The sequence below is a fragment of the Calidris pugnax genome, unplaced genomic scaffold (assembly GCF_001431845.1).
Source record: "Calidris pugnax isolate Ruff unplaced genomic scaffold, ASM143184v1 scaffold398, whole genome shotgun sequence".
Taxonomy (NCBI): Eukaryota; Metazoa; Chordata; class Aves; order Charadriiformes; family Scolopacidae; genus Calidris; species Calidris pugnax.
The window spans coordinates 1,627,283-1,652,313 of record NW_015091280.1 but is presented as its reverse complement, the minus strand read 5'-3'; the positions used below and the strand labels follow the sequence as shown (position 1 = coordinate 1,652,313).

Here is a 25,031-nt window from a genome sequence, read left to right as displayed (position 1 = left end):
GGAGCGGGGCTGGAGCCGGCGGGTCCGCGTCTCCCTGCGCTGCTCTCCCGCCGTCAGCATGAAGGTCGAGTTTGCCCCCATCAACGTCCCGCTGAAGAGGAGGTTCCAGACGGTCGCTGTGCTGCAGTGGATCTTCTCCTTCCTCCTGCTGGGTAACAGCCTTCTTCCTCCCTGCCCCTCTCCCGGAGAGATAAAATAAATGTCGGCTGTTTCCTTTACCGGCATCACACATGGGCATCGGTCTGTGTCACCTGTGGTTCCACGTGGGATGCGAGGCAGCCGAGCGGCTCCCAGCCATCCCCGGGCGGGCGAGAGCATCACACTCCTGGGCTCGGGGCTTCTCTTCCTTGAAAACTGGATGGCTTTTTCTTTTTTTTTTCTTTTTTTCTTTTTTCTTTTTTTTTTTTCTTGGAGGGGACTATTTCTTCCTATGGGCTGTTTTTCCAATATAATCTTAAAAAACTAGTGACCGTGTCTTCTCATTGAGGTGCTCACTAGGTTTCTGACAACTAGCAACTTTTTACTGAATGTGACCGTAAAGGCTGGCGCATGACAAATGGCTGTTTTCATTACTGATTTTTGTAAAATAACTTTATATTCTGTAGTTCAATAAAATTCTCATTTAACTAGCTGATGAAAATTAGTAAGGATCGTCAGTGAACTGGCTGAAATGCAACCACTTCTGTGAATTTATTAAAAACATCCTTGCTTGCTTTGAGAAACTATTTCTGACAACTCTGCTTGGTAAACTTTTTTCAGCTCATGATTCCTTTATAGTAAAATTTCCTAATAACTTAATAGATTCCAATCACTAAACATTTATTCACGGCAGCAGATCTTATTCTCATGGGTAGTTATCTCGAACCTGATGAGTCACTTGATAAGGTAAGGTAAGCTAAGCCTCAGCTGTCTGGGACCAGATCCATGGATTGTGTAAATTGGCAAACAGTTATTGAATAGTCTGTATGGAACAAAACTCTTCTGCGGTTTGAAGGGACAGCCTGCCGGTGTGTTATTTGAAATATTGGAGTGTTTTACCATCGTCTGTGCTTTAGGATTTACAAGGAGAAAAATGTGCACGTATCTACCTTGTGCATCTTGCAAATATAGTATCATTCAGATAGTGGTCTCGAGTCTTTCAGACAATTGCCTTTAGGTTGTTTAGCCCATATGTAAAGGATTTGGGTATGTGGGGGAAGCATGGAGGGCATGAAGCACCTTCACAGATTTATCCTTACCACTTGGCTGTTTTGTGTTACCTCTAAACTGTATGTGGTTGGACTGTAAACAGTTTGTGTTTGTGGCAACCTTGTAAATAGCCTGTGCTGCTGTTATTGGATTAGATCTTGGTATATCCCATTAGTCCAGCCTAATGATAATGCAATGGAAGTTCAGCGGCAGTGGAAGGAAACAATTTTTATCCTAGCCTGGTTGGTAATAATGCTGCTGCAGAAAATCACATCCTTCTTTGCTTACTAGAAGTGACTGGGCTGCAGAAAATCCACACTTGATGCAGTTCAGCTGGAGAAGCAGGCAGCTGTCTTCTGCAGGTGGAGCTGCTTGGGAATAAGTGTAAAGGAAGATCAACAAAGAGGTGGTCTTATGGCTGCTTGTGTTGAATATAGTGAGTGTGTGTGATCATGATAAATCTGTTTGCAAGAACGCTGATACTTTGGTGGACAGATTGGTTCTTGTAATAATAAGCTGCTTGTGCTTTTGTGGGGATGTTGATCTTTAGAGCTATCCAGGGTGACCTTGTCGTTTTGGGGGTGTACCTTTTCAGTCATAGGACAGTTGGAGTCACCTGGCCAAAAAGTTTCACTCAGGTGAAATTCAGATGGCTGAATCCTAAATGACTTAAAGAAGGGAAACATTGTTTGTAAGCTCTTGAATTCAAAAGTGACACTTTAAAATCATGTAGGGGATGTCCCTGTACAAGTATGAATTCATCACAGGATAGGATGGAGGGGTAGGTGTTGTTTGAGGGTTGGCATATGGCTGGACTGGAACTAGTTTATATGAAGCAAGACCTTATGTAGATTCAATCTTTCTTATATAAAAATATCTGCATGTGAAAACATGAACAGATAACACCATGTAATAACTAATGAATCATATTGTAGATACAGGGATTCTGTTTAGAGCAGTGAATACATAGGGTATTGGCTTAGTTCCTAAAGTTTTCCATCTAGATATGTGGTGAGGTGCCATGGCTTGCTAAAATGGACCAATAGGACTAACAAATAAAGTAAGAGAACTCTAAGAATTAGTGCCCTGAAAGGGAAAAGCTGAATTGGGTAACGATATCCTTTAAATCTGGGGAGTGACATGTGAAAAGATGATTTGGCAGCCAGAGTAAGCCGTAAGAGGAACGTGAGTCTGTTACAACTTGGAATCTGTAATGGGACTTGGATATAAGACTCTGAAAATCAACGCATTGGTTTTATCTTCCTGGCTGAGACCTTTAAGAGTAACATAATTTAATGTTAAAAGCACATTGTGTTGGTCCTTGCTCCTTGCTCTCCAGGCTTGTGTTGTAATGCTGTGTGACTTTCTGAGACTGTGGAATTGCTGATTGGAAGTGCCCTCTTGCTTGTGTGACTGAAGCCTACTCCCAAGCTGGCCCTACATACGTATATGCAATAGCTGTTAAAGGCTGTGGATCTCATCACCACTTGAAGAAAGAGCGTATCAGTCAATGAACACTGAGCAAATAGCTGCAGTAGCAGCCTGCAAACAAGAAAGTTTGGCTTCTTTGCACAGTGTCCTGGCTTGGGCTGGGTCTGCACTACAGATAGGTTGCTTCTGCAGTAGAGCGTAGGCAGAATAAACATGCCTCTGCTGCAGAAAAGCTGTACAGATGCGCACAGAATTTCATTACATACAAAAGGAACCTCTTTAAGATTCCGGCTGTAAGTTCTTGTGCTTCCCTGCTCTGTGCTGCAAGCTGCCAAAGGTCGCCCTCCAGCAGAAAAGACAAGTTTTCAATTGTAGCAGTGGTTCTTCTGTTAGTTATCCAGGGGCACGACATCAGAAGCAAAAAAAACAAGCTCTGAAATACTGTGATCTGTGTTTAAGAGCTGCTGGATTAGATGAGAGAAATCCCCATCTAACAGTTTCCCACCCTGTGCCAGCTGAAACTGCCGTACGGTTTCCTTTCTGATGTGCTCTGAGTGCAGCAGGCTGAAATGGTTTAGGTACAGTTCCATGAAAAAGTGTTTTAAATGGGATTCTTTCTCTTAAAAGAAGAGCGGTACCAGGCTGGAGCCTAGAAAACTAAAGCCACGAAAACCGAAAAACAGGAAACACTAAAATGATGCTGTTTCTTGCCGTGTTAAGCAGAAATCCAAACCAGCTTCAGGCTGAAGCATAATTTCAAGTCATTAGCATTTCACTACTGAAACAGCAAATATATACAGTTTTGCAATTTCAGAGTACCTACTTTGGGAAAAAAAAGTTGAAGCAGACAATTTTGATAGATGTAGTTTTATGCCTGTAATTACTGTTATTAGAGGTTCATCAGCTTGAAGACAGTCCTGCGGCAGATCTGGCCGCGTTCCACCCTCGTGTGGCACCCACGTTGTGTCCACCTGTGAAGCTGTGAGCTGATACCTGCTTGTGGGCTCTCTGTGCCTTTTTCCAGCCCACCCCCAGGCAGAAAGTCACCTGGAGAAATGAAATCTCCAAGCCTGTAAGTGCTGCTGGACCGACTGGGAGCAAGAGGTGACGTCGCTCCCATTTTTGTCCTGTAGGTTTGATGGTACATCAGAAATTGTCACCGTCAATGAATGAAACAGGTGTCACTGGTGTTGAGCCTGATATCTTTGATTTTAAGCTTGGAAATAATTTTCTTAAAAACTTTGACTAAACTAGTTTTGCTGCCATTAGTAGTATGTCTGATACCCTCCTGGTCGGAGGCAGCGTAGGTTTTCTGTCTCTCTCAGAGTCATGGGCAGTGATTTCCCCTGGGTGGGTAAGTTCCCTGCAGGGGTGAGCTGTGTGCCTCCCCACTGCGCATCTTGGGGGGAGGTTCAGTTTGTATCAGGCAGGGGGTAGATCAAAGGGTTCTTTTCAAGGCAAAACAATTTAAACAAAGAAAAATCAATGAGATTTGGTTTAAGTGCCGCTTTGCAGGTGCTGTAGCACTTTGTTTTTCTTCCTCTCTAATGTAAACAAATCAAATTACAGTGTTTTGGAGAAAAAGCTAGAAGGTGAGTGGGTGAGCTTCTCCTCTGCCAACTTCCCTGCATTTGATATGAAAAGGGACAGTGCAATTTTAGCATGTACAAAATTGAATACAGAACTAGGTAACTTGGTGTGTGTGGGGAACTGTTGTCCTGGTCCAGACAAAGAGAGATGGAAATGAGAGTTTAGCCCTATGACAAGGATCCCAGGATTTTGTTTTGAGGCAAGGTGGTGGTAGTGGGGAATGGTGCATCTCCTGTGCTCACTTTCTAGATTCAGCAGTGGCTGGGCTCCTTACTGGGGACTTAGGAAGTGACTGTTGTGCATGCACCCCCCTGTTTATTTACAAAATACTTAATAATAAGATATCAGTGCATAATAAAATGTATCCTTGAATATGCATGAAGCCACAAAATAATATGCTAAAGACATCGGTGTGTATTAAAGTACATCCTGTTCTCTAGTGATTAAGCTTCTGTGCATGTAGGATGAAGTGCTCTGCTAATTTAAGTTGGCTGGAGGCAGTTCAGAGTTGTGGATCTGGCTTCTACAAAATAATAGAAAAGATGAAACATTTGCCACAGAGTGAAATATTGCTGCTGGAATAATAAGTGCCTGAAGTGTTGAGAAAGCAGGTGTCAGTGTAACGTGCTACAGCAAAAAATAACCTTTTCCCCTAACATGTGATGATGTTTTGTTATCTGCCGCTGATTTAATTCATCAGCTGTAGCTGGCTAACTGAAAGGGTCTCATTCTTCCTCAAAGCCTTTTTTATAAAAACACTCTCTTTTGACACCTAAGAAAACTTAGCTCTGAGCCTTTGCTAGCAGGCTGGTTGGCATTGCTGCTTGTTTTTGTCAGCCTGTACTCATCTATCCCTGAAGCTGATTGCTGGCTCATGGGCAGGGACTCCTGTGTAATCACAGAGAATAACAGGGTACTTACTGATGCTTGGCTGACTAGTATTTCTAGGAATTCTACCTATGTTACCTACCTCTTAGGGAGAGGAATTTAGCCGTGTCTCCGCACGTGTTTGTTTGTATCTCAGAAGAACAAGGACAGAGAAATGGCTGTGCTGCATCAGGTCCTGGCTTGGCAACCTGCATGTGAACATAGCTTTTATTCCTAAGAAGGAATAAAAGAAACAGTAAATATGTAAACTACATCTGGCATGCTGTCTCAGAATTTGGTAATTAGTAACTCAGGGATTTGCTGTATCCTGACCACTCTACAAGTCAATAGTGCCTATCGCTCCCTATCTCTAGTTTATCAGTATTTGTCAATGGAAGATCTGCTTGCTTGGGAACTGCAACCAAATTCCAGAGTAAACAAGCCTATAAAGCAGCTTTCAAACCTTGGCATCTGAGGGTTTGTGTTTGTTATCATTGTAGTGTTGAAATACAGCTCCTTTGGTCGGAATGCTTGTGGTTGGGGCTCCCAGTTGTGACCAAGTAATTAGGAAAGGACCTGTGCTGGAGGAGACTGATAGGTATTCAACAAATAATGACCTACTTGCTGCTTTGGTCTTGGGGTTGGCTACCAAATTCATGTGGACTTTAACAATTTTCCAATGCAGTTAGTTTAAATAAAGTCCCAGTGATAGAATTTTTGCTGGGGAGTTACTATGTGCCGTGGGTAGAAAGTGGCAACAAGTTCCCCTGGTGCTGGTGGAAATCTGTCTATTGGCAGAATTGCACAGACTAGTAGGATCTAAACAGGATAGTACTAACATGACTCATTTTTTTTTTTTTTTAAGGGGGTTTCTGTGTAAAAGCTGCAGACAAGTACTCTGCAGAGGCATGAACTTGTTACTCCTGCCTTTGCAGATTGCCTCCTCTCAGGTGCTGTCTGTTGTCTCAGGTCTTCCTGTGGTGGGACTGTTGGAGTTAATTTGCTGTATGTGTTATTTCATTTACACTTCTCTGTGATTTTTTGCCGTTCATGAATAATTTAGAAAGTATTTCCAGAAATTAAGGCTGGAATTATTTTTTTTTTCCTAATGAAAGAATCCACTAAGCAGGGGAAATGTTTTTGGTTTTTTTTAACGCCAAAATGAACTTATCAGTAGTATACTTCGAGGGATAATGTTCATTAGGGATGAAAGTATCACTGTGCAATTCTCTTTGTGTGTTCCCTCAATGTTCTGTTCCAAAGCAGTGTGAGCTGCTTTGCTTGGCTCTGCAGGGTCCTATGGGTCGTGCTCAATGCATTGAGATGAGTACCCTGACCACTTAGGGTAGACCTGCACTGGCCAGACAAGGTTTGTGGCTGTTCTGAGAATAGAATCATAAAATCATAGAATATCTCAAGTTGGAAAGGACCCAGAAAGATCAGCAAGTCCAACTCTATGCTCCTTGCAAGACTACCTAAAACTAAAACAAATGACTAAGGTGTTATCCAGTAATGGGAGGCTTTTCTTCTAGTGGACAGTCTTACCTTTGGCAGCCCTCACAGTAGATATTTAATATTTTTTGACTCCTTAGTAATTGCGAATGCATTCAGAGCTCCCTATTTCTGGGACCACCTGTATTTCCCTATCCAATTTGCTGGTTTCCTACTTCTATCTCTGTGGCATTTAACATTTAATGAATTTGCTGCTCACTGCTGCAAACTCAGAGCCTATGTAATGAGCAAAGCATCAAACAGCATTGGGCAGGATGGCTGCCAGTGCTGCTAGCTAAGACTCTATATAATATTTTTCATCCATTTCTTGCAACAGATAAGTATCCACATGTTATAAATGGGGAAATGAAGGAAAAAGGACTTGCCAATGTTGGCTGACAAACCAGATGTTCAGAGTCCCATGGCGGTGATTCGTCTTTTAATTCATATTGCTTCCCTTTCATCCCCACTGTTCCAATACACCACAGATGTATTTTCAAAGCTTTAATTCAAGTTCAAGCAAAAAAAAATCTGCTTGCAGTGTATGCTGGAACTACATCCAAGGAGGCCATGACATAGTAAAGTGATGAATTCCCAGTTATTCACCTTTTGCCTGGAGTTTGTTTATGAATTAGGTAAGATGGTTGCCATCTATTTGCTCACTGCCTTCTCTGAAGGAGGGAACACTGGTTTTGTGTTTATAGGCTTATTGGTTTTAAATCATCAGTGTTTAACTCCTGTTGCAGGCTGTTAATGCATTGAAATAATAAGGAAGTATGATAAAAGGAGTTGGCTTTGTGTGTCTCATTGCAAATGCAATAATAAATCAGCTTAGTCCTACAAGATGCTGAACTCCCCTTAGGACATGCTGAAAGCATACTTATCTCCCCGTACCTTACATGCACACAGGAATGTGTTCTGGCTAAAGCAAAGCGGTGAACTTGTTGATTTCATGTTTATTTTTCTGCATAGTAATAAATAGTGCTATCTGGCACTTAACTGCTGCTAATTTCATTAGCTCTCACAGCAAGGATGCTTTGTTCCAAAGCACTTTTCAGGTATTTGGCTAGGAAACTGATAGTAAAAAGACATGTGATTCTGCATTGAGCCAAAAGTCCTTCAGAAAGGAATGGTAGGAAATATAAACACTTAACAACTTCTGCATAACAACTTGAAATTAATTGATTTATGGCAATTAAAATCTTCTCATGCTTATTCAAATGTAGACTGTGAACCTTGAAATCCTGTCCAGATTAGCATTCCTAGAAATTTCCATAGTTTCAGGATCTCTTATTCAAAGAACAGGTAGTGACTTTTCCTCAAAATATTTCAGTGCCCTATTTTGAAGTATTGCTGGTGTGGGGTTCCCAGTGAGTTCTCCCTCCAGAGCAGTGGAATGCAGCATCATCTTACACCTTTGTTACTTGTCCTGCATTAATGATGTTCCCCAGGACTTGTTGCAGCTTTGGAGAGTTTTCCACATTGACTTTGTAGATCTGTGGGCCTTAGCTCTGGTATTTTTCTAGAGCTCTCACTATGGTGCTTCTCTGTGCAAGATCAGGGTTGCCTGTTTAAGGAGGAAGCAATGAGCTTCTGTATTGATGGTACTGAAGAACAGAGTATCCTTCAAAACAGGCAATTTGGTCCTACTTTTGGTTTTGTTTATGGTTGTTCCCTTCTCCCTTCCCTGGAGCAAATAAAATTCCCTATTTTTCTGCTCATTCACAGCCAGAAATGGGAATGTTCATCCCTTTCTTTCCTAGTCAATCCAACCAGCAGCTCTGCTTGCTTTGCCTGCTTCTGGGTTCTGCAGTAGTTCTCAGTTGTCCCGTGACAATATATTTATTTCTACTCTGAAGGCATAGTCAAACTAAGCACACAGGAAAGTTGGGTGAAGTTCAGAAGAAATAAGTATTCAGGTTGGAGGAAACGTAAGAGTGCTCCTCGGCCAAGTTAAGCTCTGGATTTCAGCAGCTTCAAACTTGCTTGATGTAGGGAATCTGCTGTGAGTTTTCAATGCTCAAGAAATCACTCTCTTGAGTGAAGCTGATCTTAACTAGGATAAAGGGTTTTTACTGTTGGTCCACTTGCTTATTTCAGAGTCCTCAGTTCTGGTCATTATTGCCTGATGTACTTCTGTTATATTTTTTTTTATTCTTGTTCTATTTACTTATGTATTTAGCTCAATATGTTTCACTCATGTAACTCCTTTTAGGACCTAACAGGACGTTGCCTTCATGAAAGCCAGTCAATTGTGGGCCATACAAAGAATTGTGGTACTTCTGAATTACCGTGACATGTGAGCCTGATGGCAGGGAAGGTGGGTGCAGGCTGCTGAGGTGTGCGACAGGGAGGGCAGTGGGTGCTGCCATATGGCTCTTCAGCCAACTCAGGGAATTGTCAGAGTTGGAAGGGACCTCCAGAGACCATCCAGTCCAACTCCCCTGCCAAAGCAGGGCTGCCCAGAGCACATCACTCAGGACTGCATCCAGGTGGGGCTTGAAAATCTCCAGAGAAGGGGACTCCATGACCTCCCTGGGCAGCCTGTTCCTGGGCTCTGGCACCCTCACCAGAAGGAAGTTCTTCCTCCTATTTGAGTGGAACTTCCCATGTTCCAGCTTGTGCCCATTGCTCCTCGTCCTGTCACTGGGAACCACTGAAAAGAGTCTGGTTCCATCCTCTTTCAACCCACCCTTTAGATACTTGTAAGCATTAATAAGGTCTCCCCTCAGCCTTCTCTTCTCCAGGCTAAAGAGTTCCAGGTCTCTCAGCCTTTCCTCATCAGGGAGATGCTATAATCCCTCAATCATCTTTGTTGCCCTAAGAGCTTTGTTGCCTCAGAGCAGCTCCAGCCAGAGCTTCTTGAGTTGCTGCAAGAGCACAAAATTCTGCAAGTCCTACCAAGGTAATGTTTCCTTAGGGAGTTTGTGTAATTATTTCAGGATTGAGCCCCAAAGTAACATATTCTGTTTAATCAAACAACGTTTTCTGGCTTTTAGGGTGTATTATACACAACTCAGTGTATTGTTATTGTGGTAGGATGTTACAGTTCTTACTAACCTGGGTCTGAAAGTATCAGAACTTAAAACTGCTGTTGTTTTCCCATAGCAATGGTGAGTTTCCACTTACAGAGTCATGTTTAGAGGCTGAAATGGAACCTCTTAATGTTTTGGTCTTGTCTAGTACCAATCACAGAGAGTAGAACTACCATCCCTATTTTATAGCTAGAGAAATTAAGAAACAGGAAGGGAAAATGATTGCCTGAAACTGCTCCCGATAGAAAAGAGATCTTGCTGTGTGCCGCTTTCCCCTCCTCCCTTACTCTCCTCCCTTCTTGCTCACTAGAGCATCGTGTCTTTGTTAACTCCTGCTGTCTCCATTCATTCTGCCTTACGTAAACCAGATGCTCTTTACCAAATTTTAGTGTTCACCCTTACCATGGGGAGAAGACAGGTGTGATTCATGCTCACTATGTGTTGCTTTTTTGTTTCTTGCAGCGGAGGTTTGCTGTGGATTCTTCGTGATCCTGATCCTGGGCAACTTCTGGTTCCTTGCTGTTCTGTACCTGCTGTGGCTCTACGTCGACTGGGACACGCCATGCACAGGGGGCAGGCGGTACCAGTGGGTCAGAAGCTGGACTGTTTGGAAGTATTTTAGGGAATACTTTCCCATTCATGTGAGTAAACGGTTTCTCACAGAACTGTAAACACTGGAACAGAGAGAGCCATGGGCATGGATAAATGTCTAAGACTCATCTTTGGTAAAATTCTAACATTCCCGGGTGAACTTAACTTCTTTTTAAAGTGTAGGAAGTTTGAGATTTAGTGACAAAAATGGGAAGTGGCTGGTTTTCACCTTGGAGCCTTGGGTCACAAGGTAGTGCCTCAGCATAGTAAATGCTAGACATGATCTCTTGAGACATATCTATTTAAACTTTGTCTAGCTGTAAAATGGGACAGTAGTTTAAAGGGCTTAGAAGGAAATGAATTGTCATCAGTTCTGTGTCTTGTCAATGTGCAATCTCCATACTTGTTTTTGACAATCCTTCTGAGGTGTTATAATGTTCTCCGTTGTCTCTGTTTTTCAGCTTATAAAAACTTCAGATCTGAGTCCAAAACACAACTACTTACTTGGCTTTCACCCCCATGGGGTCCTCGTAGCTGGAGCCTTTGGAAACTTTTGTACTGGTTCAGGTTTCAAAAACTTATTTCCTGGGCTTACTCCATATCTTCATATCATGCCCATCTGGTTCGGCTGTCCCTTCTTCAGAGAATACATAATGAGTGCTGGTAGGTAAAAGCAGAATGTCTCAGCTATTGCTCTGTGTTATAGCTTCTGCTTCAAACATAGGGTCTATTCCTGTAACTGTAAATGGTAAGCAATTTCATTTCAGAAGGATCAGCTTTGGTGCTAAATTAAACCTCTGTTTTATGGTGAACTGTTTTTGTGAAACAGTTGGAAAGGTTTTATTAATAGTTTTGTTAAACTGTATCATTGAGCTTTTTTTTCTTTCTGAAAAAAATTGCTGGTTTTCCAGTCAATGATGAGACAGCAGTACTGAGTACCAGTTATTTACAAGAAGAAAAGGACATTTTCACTTATAACATTATTTAGTCACTGCACAGACACTTGTAAAACAAATTGAAGATGATCTCTTACCTGGAAGGCTTAAAGTCCTACTCATTCTGAATATCTTTGTAGTCAGAAGTTAGTTACCTATTGGGGTAGGTACTGGACTGAGGTTCCATATTGCAAATTTGTGTAATTTCAATGGAGATGTAAACTCTAAAGACAGGAACCTTTTTTTTAATCTCTGTTCTGAGTAGCACTTGTCACACAAGGGTGATACTCACGACTGGTACTGCAGTAATAAAAGATAAATAAATTCGTATTGAGTAAGTATGGTCTGGTGCACAAGACTAGGTTTGGGAGACAGAGATCTAGCTTTTATTCCTGGTTGCAACACAGAAGCTATTCAACTGCTCCATTTGTAGAAACATGCCTAGGATGTTGTTCAGATTAATATCAGAATTGTATATCCATGTGTACTTCAACATAGCAGAGAATGCAAATTCTCAACATACCCTTCCATGCAAATGTTACTTCTGAGGGGATTCTTTCGGGTTTCCAAAGTGAAGGATTGGCAATGGTGGAAGATGGAAGATGGCAGTTTTAAACGTTGCCTAGCCTGCAAGTCAGCTTTACACATTTTTGGCATCTTGACCCATAGGAACAACTATTTATCTGCTAGATGAGAAATAACTTGAGTAAAAAGCATGCTAAAGAATAGTCAGACTTGTAGCTCATTTTTCACAGGTATGTAGCTGGTAAAACAGATGTACCTTTGGTATAATAAAACACTTACCAAATCTTCCCTGTACGGAAAGCCATGCTGCTGGCATGCTGGTTTGTCTCCAGCCCTTGTCCCCGAAGCCACCGGGCTGCTGTCTCTCTGCTCTCCCCAGGCTGACATCTGGGCTGCAGCAGGAGGTGAAGTTGTCCTGTGGGAAGACAGTGGCTCTTGCTTTCTCTTGCAGAGAAATGCAGTTTGACTGGTGAACAAGCATCACTCAAATTGCTTGTGAGTCTTGGGTCAGCTGCATTTCTCAGAGTAACAGTGGCTGTGGAGACATAGATGGCAAATGGAAGTAGTTTTTTTACTGAGGTCTGAACTCGTTCCAGTAGCAAGTTATTTCTCTTGGTGGCCAGATCTCAAAACTAGATCACAGTCATCTTCCCTTTCTTGTGAGATTTTAATGATCCACATCGTGATGTCCCTAATGGGGGGGGTGGAAAATGCAAACAGGCAATAGGGGATGAAGTCTGCTTAGCACTAGATTGTCATTTAGACTATGTTAATTCAACATCATGTGGCTTCTGGGTAAATGGTACCACTGTGAGTCTTTGAAGTAAGACTTATGGCACAAAGGACTCTGGAGGGGCTAGAAAGGGGATTTTTCAAAGCGCCAGGTTCAGAGCAAGGTGTAAGTTGAGGTTAAATCTTCGTAGAGCATTGTCCCTCTGATTAGAAGCATTGGGATCAGCAGCAGTACCAGGAAAGCTTATTCATATATTCTGCTATTTTATCCTAAATAGATTGATGAGTGCCAGGCCCTGGTTACTGGAGAATGAGCTGATGCAGTCACTGGGAGTGGTACAAGTGAGCCTTTTCTGCTCCTCCTGATGCTGCCATGACATTGCCTTAGATGGAGCTGCTGCTTTATCGCTTTGAGGAGGGTGAAGGGGATCAGCCTGGCACTGTACATCCGTGTTGGAGTTAACAAGTCCGCTGTTCATTCTGTTAAACCCTCTGTGCCTGTGTTTATATGCACCTGCTGTACGGCTTTAGCTGCTGCCTCTCAGCAGTCTCTGCTGACGTTGAGCTCTTCTGTTCTTGAGCACAGAACCGCTCTGAGAGGGAGCTCAGTTGGTAGAAGAGCACAGTCTTCCCTCGAGATCTCAAAACTCCTGTGATAGGCAAACAGTATTTATCTCATCAGTGTGAAATCAAAAGACTTACTTAAGACCAAATCTGTTGCAGTGTGAGGGGGCTGAACCCAAATCTTTGAACCATGACCTGTGCTGTAATAATTTTGAAACATCATTTGGACATTTAAAAATATTTCTTAAATACTACTGTACTTGCGCATGAAGATCCGGCGGTCACTCTTATAATGTTTGCTCCTGAAGGAATGGTTTCTGCATCCAAGGAGAGTGTCTCGTACGTGCTGAATAACAAAGGAGGTGGCCACGCGTCCATCATTGTGATCGGAGGAGCAGAGGAATCCCTGAATGCACATCCTGGAAGCTTAACTTTGAACATCCTCAACAGGAAGGGCTTTATTAAAATGGCCTTGAAACATGGGTAGGTTTCCTATCTGGGCTGCTGTAGTAAGCATGTTTGGAACACAGATTGATTCTTAAATCGTTCAGATTATATATAGTAAACTCATATAATTAGAATTTGAAAGAATTACTTGTCTAAGAACGTGCAGATGTCTGGCATGGGAGCCAGTCTGTCCACCTAGATCCAATCTGGGAGTGTTGAAAACTCCCTTTGACTTTCATAATTTGTAAGCAGTAGGTGTTATTAGCATATCTTGATGTTATGTTTCAGTTGTTTTTTGCCCTAGCAAAGTGTAATAATTATGAAACAATATCAGTAAACCTTGGCTGTTATTACTGAGTGGAGCAGATATTCGGTTTTCTGCTCTGTAAATTGAGGTTATAATAACATAAAATTTTCTTACCATTTTAAGCAAACAAAAAATTTTAGAAAGCTAGGCCCTGTTTTATTAAATCACTGGAAATGGTGGTCTCGGAAGATTTGTTTTCACCTTTATTCTAATTACTTTCTTTTGAAGATTTGTTATTTGCAAAGGTAAGTTTCTGAGATTTTATTGGGTGAAAATCTCAAGAAAGATGAGCTTACTTTTTACTGTCAAATATACCATCTCTTTGTAGTTATGCACTGGTGGCTTAGTATCTTTTGAGCGATTTACACAGCAGAAGCTATTGTATTTGTGCTGAACTGGTCTAGATGTCTTGTATACTGGAAATATTGGAATCAATGACTTGTTCAAAAAGTGTTTGCAGGAACAGCTCCCAGGATGAGATAATGACATGCAAAGCAATGGGGGGGGGGGGTATCTTGGAAGAAATGTGATATTTTTACATTTAAGAGAACTGAGATAGGTAGATCACGACCTGTAGAAGCAACATTCTGTTCCCTACTAAAAAAAAAAGATGAGCAGGTAAAAAAACCATCAGCTGATGAGCAGTCCTTGGCGGGGGGGGGGGGGGGGGGGGGGGGGAAATACTAGTCTTGAGACATCCGTAACAGTTTTATAAGCTATTGATTGGAAAAAAGGTGGTCTGAGAAGAGCTCTCTTTTCAGACAGCATGCTAAGTTTCTTTTGTTGAGAAACTATTCTGTGTCAAAATTCCGAGATGGCTTCTTACACATATCATTAGGAGACTCATAAAGGACCTCTTCTTCAACGGAAGGTAACATTTTAGTCTAATTTGCACCCAGAAACAACACTTGTGTATTTAAGTTAGGACTTTAGTGCCTAAGTGAGATCCTTAGCATGATCAATAGTTCTTATTTTTTAACCATAAAGTTTGGGGGAATATTTAGGTGCCTTTTTGAGCATGTCCATAAATGTCTGATCTGTCAGATCACAAAGGTTGGTGTTTATCTCTCATCTAAACTGATTTGGATTGAGAAACTAGATACACCTTGTGCCTCTCATGGTCTTGATTTCAAAAGCATCCCCAACACAAAACAAGATCAGGGCACTTACAAAACACAGGAATGGCCACTTCTTTCCTAATGAAGTCCTTTGTTTCAAATTATGTTCCTCCTCTTCTTAAAGATGAGGCTTTTCTAGACTAAGCCTCTTTCTTAGAGGAGGCTTAGTTGTCTAGAGCCCTCCACTAGGGTGATAAGTCACTGGGGCAGAGACAGGTATTGAAACCTACACCTCGCACGTGGTCACCTTAACCACCAGGCTACAAGTCATTCTGGGGCTGAGCACCAGCAAGAAAAAACACTTCTATGTGAAGCGTAGGAATCCTGATTTCATTTCTACCCAGCAGGGCTGTGGGGCAGTAGGACAGTATGACTCCAGCCATTACATATCTTGCAACGCTGTTGGCAGCCCTGAGCTCTTGTCCAAAGACTCTGCTTCTGGTTTTAACATTTTGTTTCGAACAATTAACAAAATGTGAAACAAGCTTCCAACTCACATGGAAGTGAAAGGGTGAGGGAGGCTTGTGGGAGGCAGGTGAGAAGAACCGCCTGCTGTTGGTGCCCGCATGTGTTTCTGGTGCTCCACATCTGCAGCATTGACTAGCAAGAGAGGAAGGGGCAATGCAGAGAGCAGGGGCAATGTGGAGACCTGTGCTCTCTGGCCCTGGCTCCTGTACTGCTGGCACAGAGAAGCTGTGGTTCCTCAGCTATGAACCCGTCAAATGTGGTCTCAATATGTCAGCAGAAGTCCTCTGCACTTCTGGAAGAGACATCTTGGTTCAAGATAGTACAGCTATCTGATGCGAAGTGAAGAAATCCTAAAGACATGAAAGAAATGATGAATCAGCTGACTTATCTTTAGTTTCACAATCATAAGTTACTTATTTCTCTGTCCCAACCTCCTACATAGCATCTTGCAAAAGCCTTCACCAGATTAAAACAAATCCCACAGTCTCAGGGTGCTATTGCACCACAAGATGTTCCTGTTTGTCTTAGTGTTGTAGTAAAATGTGGAGTATTTACACAGCTACAGTATGTACCAGGCTTTCTGATATTTCCTTTACAGGTGGCTGGGTGATATATGCTCTGTTTGAGAAAGAACCTTTGAGCAGACACAGGTCAGAACAGTGAGTGGGAATGATAGTTGTGGAGTTCCTCAGGCTTGAGAAGCTGTAGAAGCAGCTGTTTCCTCCATGCAGGTGGATTTTGATTGTCCACAGTACTTTCCAGCCAGCTCTGTCCTCAATGCATCTTCCTCAGGCATTCAGAGCTCTGCAGTAATTAATCCTGACACCATTACAGCAGTACCACTATTTTGCAGTAAGGGTTTTCTCAAAGGCAGTGTGGGCTGAATGGAGCTAAGATTTAGAGGCTAAGACTTACAGCAAATAAACCGCCTCTGCATCCTTCAGAGACTGCTCAGGATTACCGTGCTTTTTTTTCCTCTTTAAACTCTGTAGAATACAATACAATTTAATGAAACAAAGCATTAATCAAAAAGCATATTGCAGTCAAGGTTTTACATGTAGTGGTGGTTTTGCCCTGTGGAGATGACTGCACTGATTCCAGCCACCGAAGCAGTTTGTCCAGGAGCTAGTCAGGGCCTTTCTTCCCGAGCCAATTAATGAGCTGAATGAGAATTCATTAGGCTGTGCAGGAGCCAAAGTGAGTTAGTATCGTTTCTGTGGGTAGGATTTGACCTCTGCTAATAATGGATTAAGGCTGATGTTTTCAAAGAAGTCTGGAGGAAGCAGGATTTCACTGGGAACCGGCCAGCAGAGGAATTTGGCATTGCGCTGGTGTCTGTAAGGGTGTCTGGTTTGTATCACGGTTTTTGTGCTGAAATCAAGTGTCTGCATGACCCTGGTCAAAAGGCAGGAGAAAGCCAAGATCTGGTTTTGACGCCACCCAGCTGGGAGCATTCTAAGGTTAACAGTGAGGCTTCTTGGCTTGCCAAGGGAGAAAATGCAGTGGTGGACCTGCTGAAATAGTGGTGGATAAGATCATAATCGTAATTATGATGTATACAATTATTCATTTTTATTACTATGAACAGTAATAAAATGTTGTGATGGGTAGTACACAGCTAAATACTGCTCATTTCTCATTGCTAGTTATATGCCAGTCACTTGTGGGGTTTTTTTTTGTTTGTTTTTTTGTTTTTTTTTTAAACTGCAAGCCCCCAAAGCAGCTGCGTATCGGAAGAGCTGAATGCCCGTTGCTGGTGCAGTCTTGAGCTGCTGAAGGTTTCTGTGCTGGTTTTTGTGAAACCATTTCCACGCTGCTGATGTCAACCCCAGCATGAGTGCAGGCTGCTGGGGGGTTCTCAGTGTGTTTGTTGTTTTGCAGGGCTCATCTGGTCCCGGTGTTCTCCTTTGGTGAAAATGAACTATTCAAGCAAGTTGCAAACCCCAAAGGTTCCCGGCTCAGAAACATACAGGAGAAATTGCAAAAGATAATGGGCTTTGCCTTACCGCTCTTCCATGCTAGAGGAGTATTTCAATACAGTTTTGGCTTAATACCTTACAGGCAACCTATTCATACTGTCGGTAAGTTCCCTGTTCCTTTTCTAATGCTTTTGCAAATGTTTAAAAATGGAATGGTGGGGTGTCTCAGCTGATACACGGCCACGGTGCTCCAGAGCAAGGCTACTGGAAGGAGCTGGTGCAGTCCTGACTCAGTGCCCATCGGGACAGGGGAGGGATGGAGAAAGGAAGGGAGAAGATGCCTTGTGGCAGCTCTGCACAGCCCTTCAGCAGGCTGCTGCTTAGGGGCCACCACAGCTCCCTGGAGGGTTTCCTTCCCCTTCAGATATTTTCCCCAAGGAAAGATCCATTCATGTTTAATAGAGAGCATACATGCCATGTCGACAGGCAGTTTGGAAGAGACTTTTTTTTTTTCCCAAAAAGCTTTCATCCCTGGTTGTCTGCTCTCGCTGGAGTATAGTACTGAATGTCTTTTGATTTTTAATGACTTTAACTAGTGCTATTGACAACCACACCTTTAAAAGAAAAAGTTGTGCTGGGCATTGTGCAAAGGGAATAGCTGGCTGTCTATATAGAATCATATAATTGTCTAGGTTGGAAGAGAACCTTAAAGATCATCTAGTTCAACCATCAACCATATATTTTGGATAAATAATTTTTAGGTTCTGAGCCGAGTGAACTAATGAAGTGTATTTCTACAGAAAAGTACATTGAGCTTTTCTGATAATCCACAAGGGACATTTAAGAATGCCCTCCCTCTAATGAAGGGATGATTTGATTCTAGTAGGGATCAAATAAAAATGTTTAAGACCAAAATGTAGCTATTTCTATGTTAAATTTCATGCAGCTCTGTACCTTATGAGTGCATATAGCTAAATGTTTTAGGAAAGATTTAATTTTTGAAGCCCACGTTGTGCACAGGCAGGCTAAAAATATCAATTATTTTAAAGCCAAAAAGTTTTCAAAGCACTGGAATGAGAGCAATGTATTTTCTGCAGTTTTCCTTGGGCTGATGACATCAAGACTGTTCTGAAGCTTAAAACATCTTTCACTTTGGGGCAAATCTTCATCATTGTAGTATTTCTGCAAGGACAGAAGTGGCCCATGGATAAATCACGGGAGCGCTTCAAATCAGCAAGACCAGAGTCATGCAGCAGAATTTGTTGTATGATCTCAAGAAACCCCTTACCTTTGATGTCTCTGTTTCCTCATGTTTGAAAACTATCTCCATCCTCCTGGACTCTTGGGGAGGGTCTCGGTGTGGCTCAACAGGGCTTTGAAAGTGTTAGCTCAGCTCCTGAAAGCTGCAGAGTCATGTTGGGCTCCACCTGAGTCGATTAGCCATGGTGACATGGCTGGGTATCAGTGAGTTTCCTCCTGGTTCAGAAGCTGTGATTCCTAAAGCGAGGAGATGCAATTCAGCAAAACCAAGGTCTGTGAAGTCTGAGGGTTTTGAGCTTGACAAGTGGAGTACTTCTGGTTTTCCTGAAAATTGTTACTGAAAATGGTGGAATCAACTCTAAAATATTAAATTAAGCAGATAGCTTAAAGCTGCACAGAAAACTAGAGATGAGTGTAGCCTCCACAAGCAGCCTCCATTCTTAGGAGCAGAGACCGCTGCAGAAGGGCTTGGGGGTTGTTTGGTGTTTCCAGTCATGCTTCTCGAAACCCTGTATTGGATGTGTGTGGATTCCACCCCCACTAAGGTATTGCTCAGTGCAGGGCTGGGTTGCCACCCCCAGCCACGTAAAGTCTGAATTTCAGCAGCGTGCAGGGCCCGAGAGCTGTTGGCAGCTGAAGCTACAGCAGGAAAATGCAGAATCAGCCCCTTTGTGGTTCTGGCCAGGCTTCCCTTCCTTTTAGTCAACACCATCCAATTTGAAGTGGCAACATCTGCTGAAAGGGTTTTTCAGGTGCCTTTGTAAAAGCTCCTGGAGGGTGCTCTTAACTCTCTGTTTCTCTACAGGCTTCCTCTGTAATCTCGGTTGGGTCTATTAAGCTCTCGGTGCCTCCAGTGCAATAACAGCTGTCAAAATCCGTGGTGATTGAACAACGCAAGGAAGTCTGAGATCATGGGAAGCTTCTCGTAGCATATTGCAGGCTTTTCAGCTGTAGCTTTTTGCAGAGGAGGTGGCTGCCCTCTGGACTTCTGTGGAATTGCCTCCCATGCTCCCTCTTGCTCTCACTCCAACAGAGGAGGTGCCAGGCTCTGCCTTGTGCCTGGAGAACATCTTAGTTGGAATGAGGCTTGGGGGCAATGGATAGTTCAGGGACACCTTCCAGGGTTTGAGGGTTTTATGAGCTACCACTCCCTTGACTGAGGTAACCAACAACATTTCTGGTGCTGGTGCAGTGATACCCATTTTAATTAAATCAGAGTTTATCTGTATTTCCTTCAGTCCTGTTCATGTGGCTGTGTGCTTGAGGGCACCGCTGTCCTCTTAGGCATGTCCCTCACGTTGGATGGCATTAGTATTCAGATCAGAACAGAAAATGGTGAGAAGGTGCATTTTGAGGTTTTTTTTAGATGCTATTTTGAACTTGTGGAGTACTAGCCTGTTGGCAAGGCAGCACGTGGCCCATGGGACTGTATGTTGAAGTGAAACTGCTCCTTCAAGTTAGAGCTTAACTCCTTCCTCAGTAGCTCTTTTGCTGCCAAACTGAAACGATGGGGGGTTTAAATTCATTTGATCTGAACTTGAGCAAAAGGAAATGGAGAACTAGAGCCAGGGCCCAGGTTTGTGAAAGGCAGGATCAGGCCCCGGGGCGAGAGAATTATGCTGTGGTGCTGTGGCCTCACTGGGAGCTCAGGTGGAGCTGCTACAGGAGGGAGAGCTGTTCCACCTCAAAAGAGATGCCAATGAAGCTAATGCTGCTCTTTTGTTTGATTTACAGTGGGAAGCCCCATCCCTGTAAAACAGAACTTGAACCCCACCACTGAAGAGATTGAACAGCTACATGCATTATACCTACAGAAACTAAGAAAACTATTTGAAGACCACAAAAGAAATTATGGGATCCCTGAGCATAAATCTCTCATCTTCGAGTAGCAAATTATTTGTAATTCCAAATCTTGTGGAAAAAAACCAGTGTATGCTGAAAGATGTCTTTCTTGCAATCAGTATTTTGCAATCTGTAATCATCCTTGTGTAAGGAATAATTTTAAGAAGGGATTATTAGATGATTTATTGATTTTTATCTTACTCTTGGGGGAAAAAAAAAATTCCTTAGGGTGTGAGCCTCAAAGCTGTGAGCTGTTTTGAGTTGTCCTTTTAGGTTCATCCATACCAGAAATGCTAGTGAGAAATTCAACACGCATGTTCTTACCACCGTGGTACCAAGCCATAGCTTGAGCAGGGGAAATTGCCCTGGCATGAGATCATGAACAGGAAAAGTTAAAAAACGAGAAATCAGTGATGAGAAGTTGAGAGACTTAAAGGCAGGTATTAAACATGACATCAGGTTGTTCTCTGAATATCAGAAAACCCTGCTGCTCTTCCACAGAAATGAAGGTGTGTGTTTTCAGATAAGTCGTTTACATATAAATTCAAGAATAAATAGGAGCTTTCTGCCCTAAATAACAAACCCTCTGTTTGGAGGAAGAACAGCATGTGAAGTTTTCTGTGTGCATGTATAGGCTGGGTGGTGGGAAGCACTGAATGATGTGACTTTTTTGGACAACCTGTGCTTTGGAGTGTCAGTTTGGAAGATGAAGTGGCTTTGTTGGGTAGTTCCAGCCTCAGAGGGGGTGGCAGGCAGAGGACAGGAGAAGCTTACCGGGGAAGCTGGTGGGGGAATCAGGTGAACTTTACATCCTGTGCAAATTAAAAATGATCATACACCGAGCACTTTCACAGAAGGAAGAGGAGCCCAGTCTGTTCAGTCCAGTTCTGAAACTTCACCAAGAAAAGCATATTTGATATCTGGTGCCTGTCTGCTGGTAGGTGTGGGGATGTATGTGGCAAGCTGTGCCGCAGTGTGACACGGCTGTGCTTGCCAAGGTGGCATCAGCACAGCTCTGGGGTGCAGCAGGTTCAGAGGGTGCTTTGTGTTCAAACCAAGTGCCTACGTTGGAGAAGGTGTAGCCTCTTCTCCAGTTAAAATACTTAAATCTCTGAGATGATGGTGTGTGTGAAGAGGATGGTAGTATATTACTGCTTTTTTTTTTTTTTACAAGATAAATTCTTGTATTTGTAAACACTTTGTATCTCCACAAAGACTTTGTAGATCTGGTTTTATTGAAAAGTGATTGATATGCCTCAAGCAATTCTGGTGCCTGAATATTCCATCAGTTACATGCTCTGACAGGACATGTGCAGGCTGGTAGGGCAGGCTGGGTTAACCACAGCTGGGTCAGTTTGGCACTGGTGTGCCCTGGGGACAGCAGTGCTGGTTCCACAGGGGCACTGGACACACCATGTGCTTGCTGGGCTGCAGCTTCCTCAGAAAGAATGCAGCTGGAGTTTTGGGGAAAAGTTAAAACTCTGGAAAGAAAAGGTCTTTGCGAGATAAAGATCCTTTAAAAAAATGGATGGATATATCTTGACTCCTGAGAAGTGGACCCCTAACAAACCAAAGCCCCAAAGCTGAGTAAAGATTTGCCAGACAGAGCGGATGTACCTCCAACAGCAGGTTGGTTTCCTTGGGAGGGCTGTTCCTTCCAGTGCCTGTCTGTCATTCAGAGGTGACCAGCACTGAGCAGTGAATCCTGCTCTCACTTTCTCTAGGATGCAGATGTCTTTCTAAGAGCCATGGCTAGAATTCATGGTGCCTGAAGAAGTAGCCCCCTGTTCCCTGACAGGCTGCTGTCAATGTGCCCACAATTCACCTCTGCTCTGCTTGAACTTTGTCAGCTCTACCTGTGCTTGCCCTCCCTTCCCATGCTTTTGCTGCCTGATGGCTACTGTGGTGTAGACATCTTACTTCTGTGCTCTCTGTCCTTCTTTCCCTGGGTTAAGATCTCTGAAGGACAAGGTGTGCATTCAAAATATTGAGTGGTGGCTTATTGTTCAGCAGAAATGGGTTTTAGGAGCAGGGCTTGTGAAGAAGAATGACTGTAACTGTGCGTGTTTAACGTGAGTTTAAGATCAGGATTGTTTCAGCTCTTGGGAAGGCATTCATCTAGGGAGGTCAAACATAGCAGGTTTGATACCTGGGAAGAGGTCTCTAGGGTCCTGAGGACTGCAGTAAGTGATGAGCCCTGAGTAGTCATTTTTGTTTATCCAGCTGTGTGAAATTTCCTTCGAATTTGTTATTTTGCTGCCTGCCCTGGTGAGTAGCGCTGATTAGTCATGAAAGAATTTGGAGTCTGTCAGACCGTTCTCTCCTAGATCACCTGCTCTAATGAGATACTTCCTCTCATTCTCAGCCTGCTCTTTACCTATTACTGTAATGATATAGGACCTCAGGATGTAAATTTAAAAGCATTAGCATTGGGTTGAGGATAGGAAGTAACAATGAATTTTTGTTCATCAAATTAGCCAAAACTTCTAGGGAACATGTGGATATTGATTCTGGGGCAGCATCTGGTCCAGAGGGTACCCAACAAACAGGCTTGTCTCTGAATTCCATGAGAAAATTATTTTTGGGCTCTGAATACCATCCATAAGTGACACAGGCAGAACAAGAAGGGATTGTGTTGCTCTGACTACTGACATTTTCGTTGCTTTGTAAACAGGAAGATGGGGGGAAAAAAAGAAAATAAAATTTCCAAGTACTTAAATACTTATTGTTGCTCAGTAAGTTCTGCATGTTGCTTATGATGGTCATTCTGAACTGCCTTTCGTTAACAAATAGTGTATCTGGGAGTGTTTTAAAATAGAATATCAGTCTCCAAACTTGGTAGGCGTGGTGTCATCTGACATATTTACCTCTGTGTTAGAATGTCAATTTGTAAAACAGCCCTGAAGCAGACCAGTTGTGGCTAGTGCAGGCACAGTCTGACCATTGCTGCAGCCAGGAGGAGGCTTCCCACGTTCGTTAGAGTAACGACGCAGCCTTCAGCCATGGTCCCTGCCTGGCAAAGCAGGAGCAAGCAGCTGGTAGGAATGGTGACCCCTGCCTCCACCAGCAGTGGTGAGGAGAGCCAGGTAGTGCTCAGGCTTCTGGTGGGATGTCCATGCTTACTGGGGTGCTTTGTGGTGTGTTTCTCTTCGTGCCTTTTAACAACACGGGGAGTCCCCGGGATGCTGGTCATCTGTCCACAAGGTGTAGATGCTCCAGGCTCTCTGCCAGGCAAACACCACCTCTTGGTGTGCTGGAGCTGCTGGTGCCTGCCTCTTCCCCTGTGGGTGAATGTCTCTCTGCCAAATTCTGTTTACAAGAAACTCTTTACACATCAGTCCTCAAGAATTGTTCCCTTGTGAACTATAAAGCACATGTTACACTTTGTAACTTTTTATGGTACCTGTAAAATATGAATGTCAGTTGTTTCAATGATGGCTGTGGCAAGGAGGTGTGAGATAATAAAGGTTTGTACCAATGTCTGCTTTTATTGACTGATCACTGCTGTTGGGTAAGGCCTTCATCCCTTGGACCTTTGGAGCCTGACTGAACCAAAGAGGTCCTATTAGACCTGCTAGAAGGCCATGGTCATAAGGTGCTGAGAAATCAGGGGGCAGGGAAGATGGATGGATAACTCGCTGCAGTCTCCTGGGGGCTCACCTGGAGCCAGGTTCCTGCTGGCAGCCCCACAGGGTGTGAGGAGGAAGGGACCTATGGTAGGGAAAGGCTGGGCTGCAGCAGCTCACATCCAGGAACGCTCTCCTGAGGGAGAGAAGCAGGGAAGCTGGAGCACTGGAGGGGGAGAGACTCCTCTGAGGAACTGGTGAAATAGTAACTTTTGGAGTTGAACTCAAATTTAAGGATCCATTTGAATTTTAAGTGAAACTTGCATCAAGGAGTCCAAGTCTTCATAGCTGTAGCCTAAAAAGAAGAAGCCCTGCAGAGGCTCTGCTGAATTCTAGGAACTGAGGAACTAAATCGCTGCTTGCAGTAAAAAAGTGTTGAGTTTGTCTGTTGGGAAGAGGAAAATCAGCCACCTTAAAACAGTGATGGATTTTAGGGTTTTGTTTTTTTTTTCAAAAAGTGCAGCAATGTTTATACCAACAGCTGCACTGACGGCTATGAATTCCCAAGCCTGGGAAATGCTAATTGTGTTTTGTTACTGTTTTAATTCTTTCCTTATGGAATGATCCCACCTTGTATCTCAGCATGCTATAGAGGGGGAAATGGATAAAAGAATGAAGTGGCCTGGGATTGGTTTGAAGTAGCCTCATTATTACCCGCGTGTCTGTAAGCGGGTGGTGTGTCATGATCAATGGATCAACATCACATCCTGTTTTTGCTGAAATACTAAAAAGAAGCAAGTTATACCAGTAAAGCAAGAAGTGGAGAAGAATGAGGAATGGAGAGCAACTGAATCTTCATGCTTCTTGAAGTGCTGAGGCAACGGTAATCCTGATTGTGACTGCTTTTGTGATAGGTAAGTGATGTTACCTCCATGCCCACGCAGTTGACCCTGAAAGGAATCGGGTGAACGGAAGGATGTAAGTTGGTTTTTCAGCTGATGTTTCTTCAAGTTATTATCAATTTCGTATCAGCTGAACTGCTGGAGCAGTGCCTGCTTTCCAGCCTCCAGCAGCCTATTCTTAGTGCAACTGACTGAATAGAGCTATAGAAAAGGAAGAGGAGAAGACAAAAATGAGGAAATTAGTTTACATAAT

The 25,031-nt window shown here is 43.1% G+C and overlaps 1 protein-coding gene across 1 annotated transcript; it reads left to right on the top strand.

Annotated features, from left to right (window-relative positions):
* The first annotated feature begins 27 nt into the window (after positions 1–27).
* Positions 28–23,771, top strand: MOGAT1 (monoacylglycerol O-acyltransferase 1). The gene is made up of 6 exons (XM_014960622.1): positions 28–152; positions 10,065–10,243; positions 10,655–10,856; positions 13,258–13,432; positions 17,171–17,370; positions 20,203–23,771. Exons 1-6 carry the CDS (start codon positions 59–61, stop codon positions 20,355–20,357), a joined length of 1,005 nt encoding a protein of 334 aa, XP_014816108.1. The 5' UTR covers positions 28–58; the 3' UTR covers positions 20,358–23,771.
* The last annotated feature ends 1,260 nt before the right edge of the window (positions 23,772–25,031 follow it).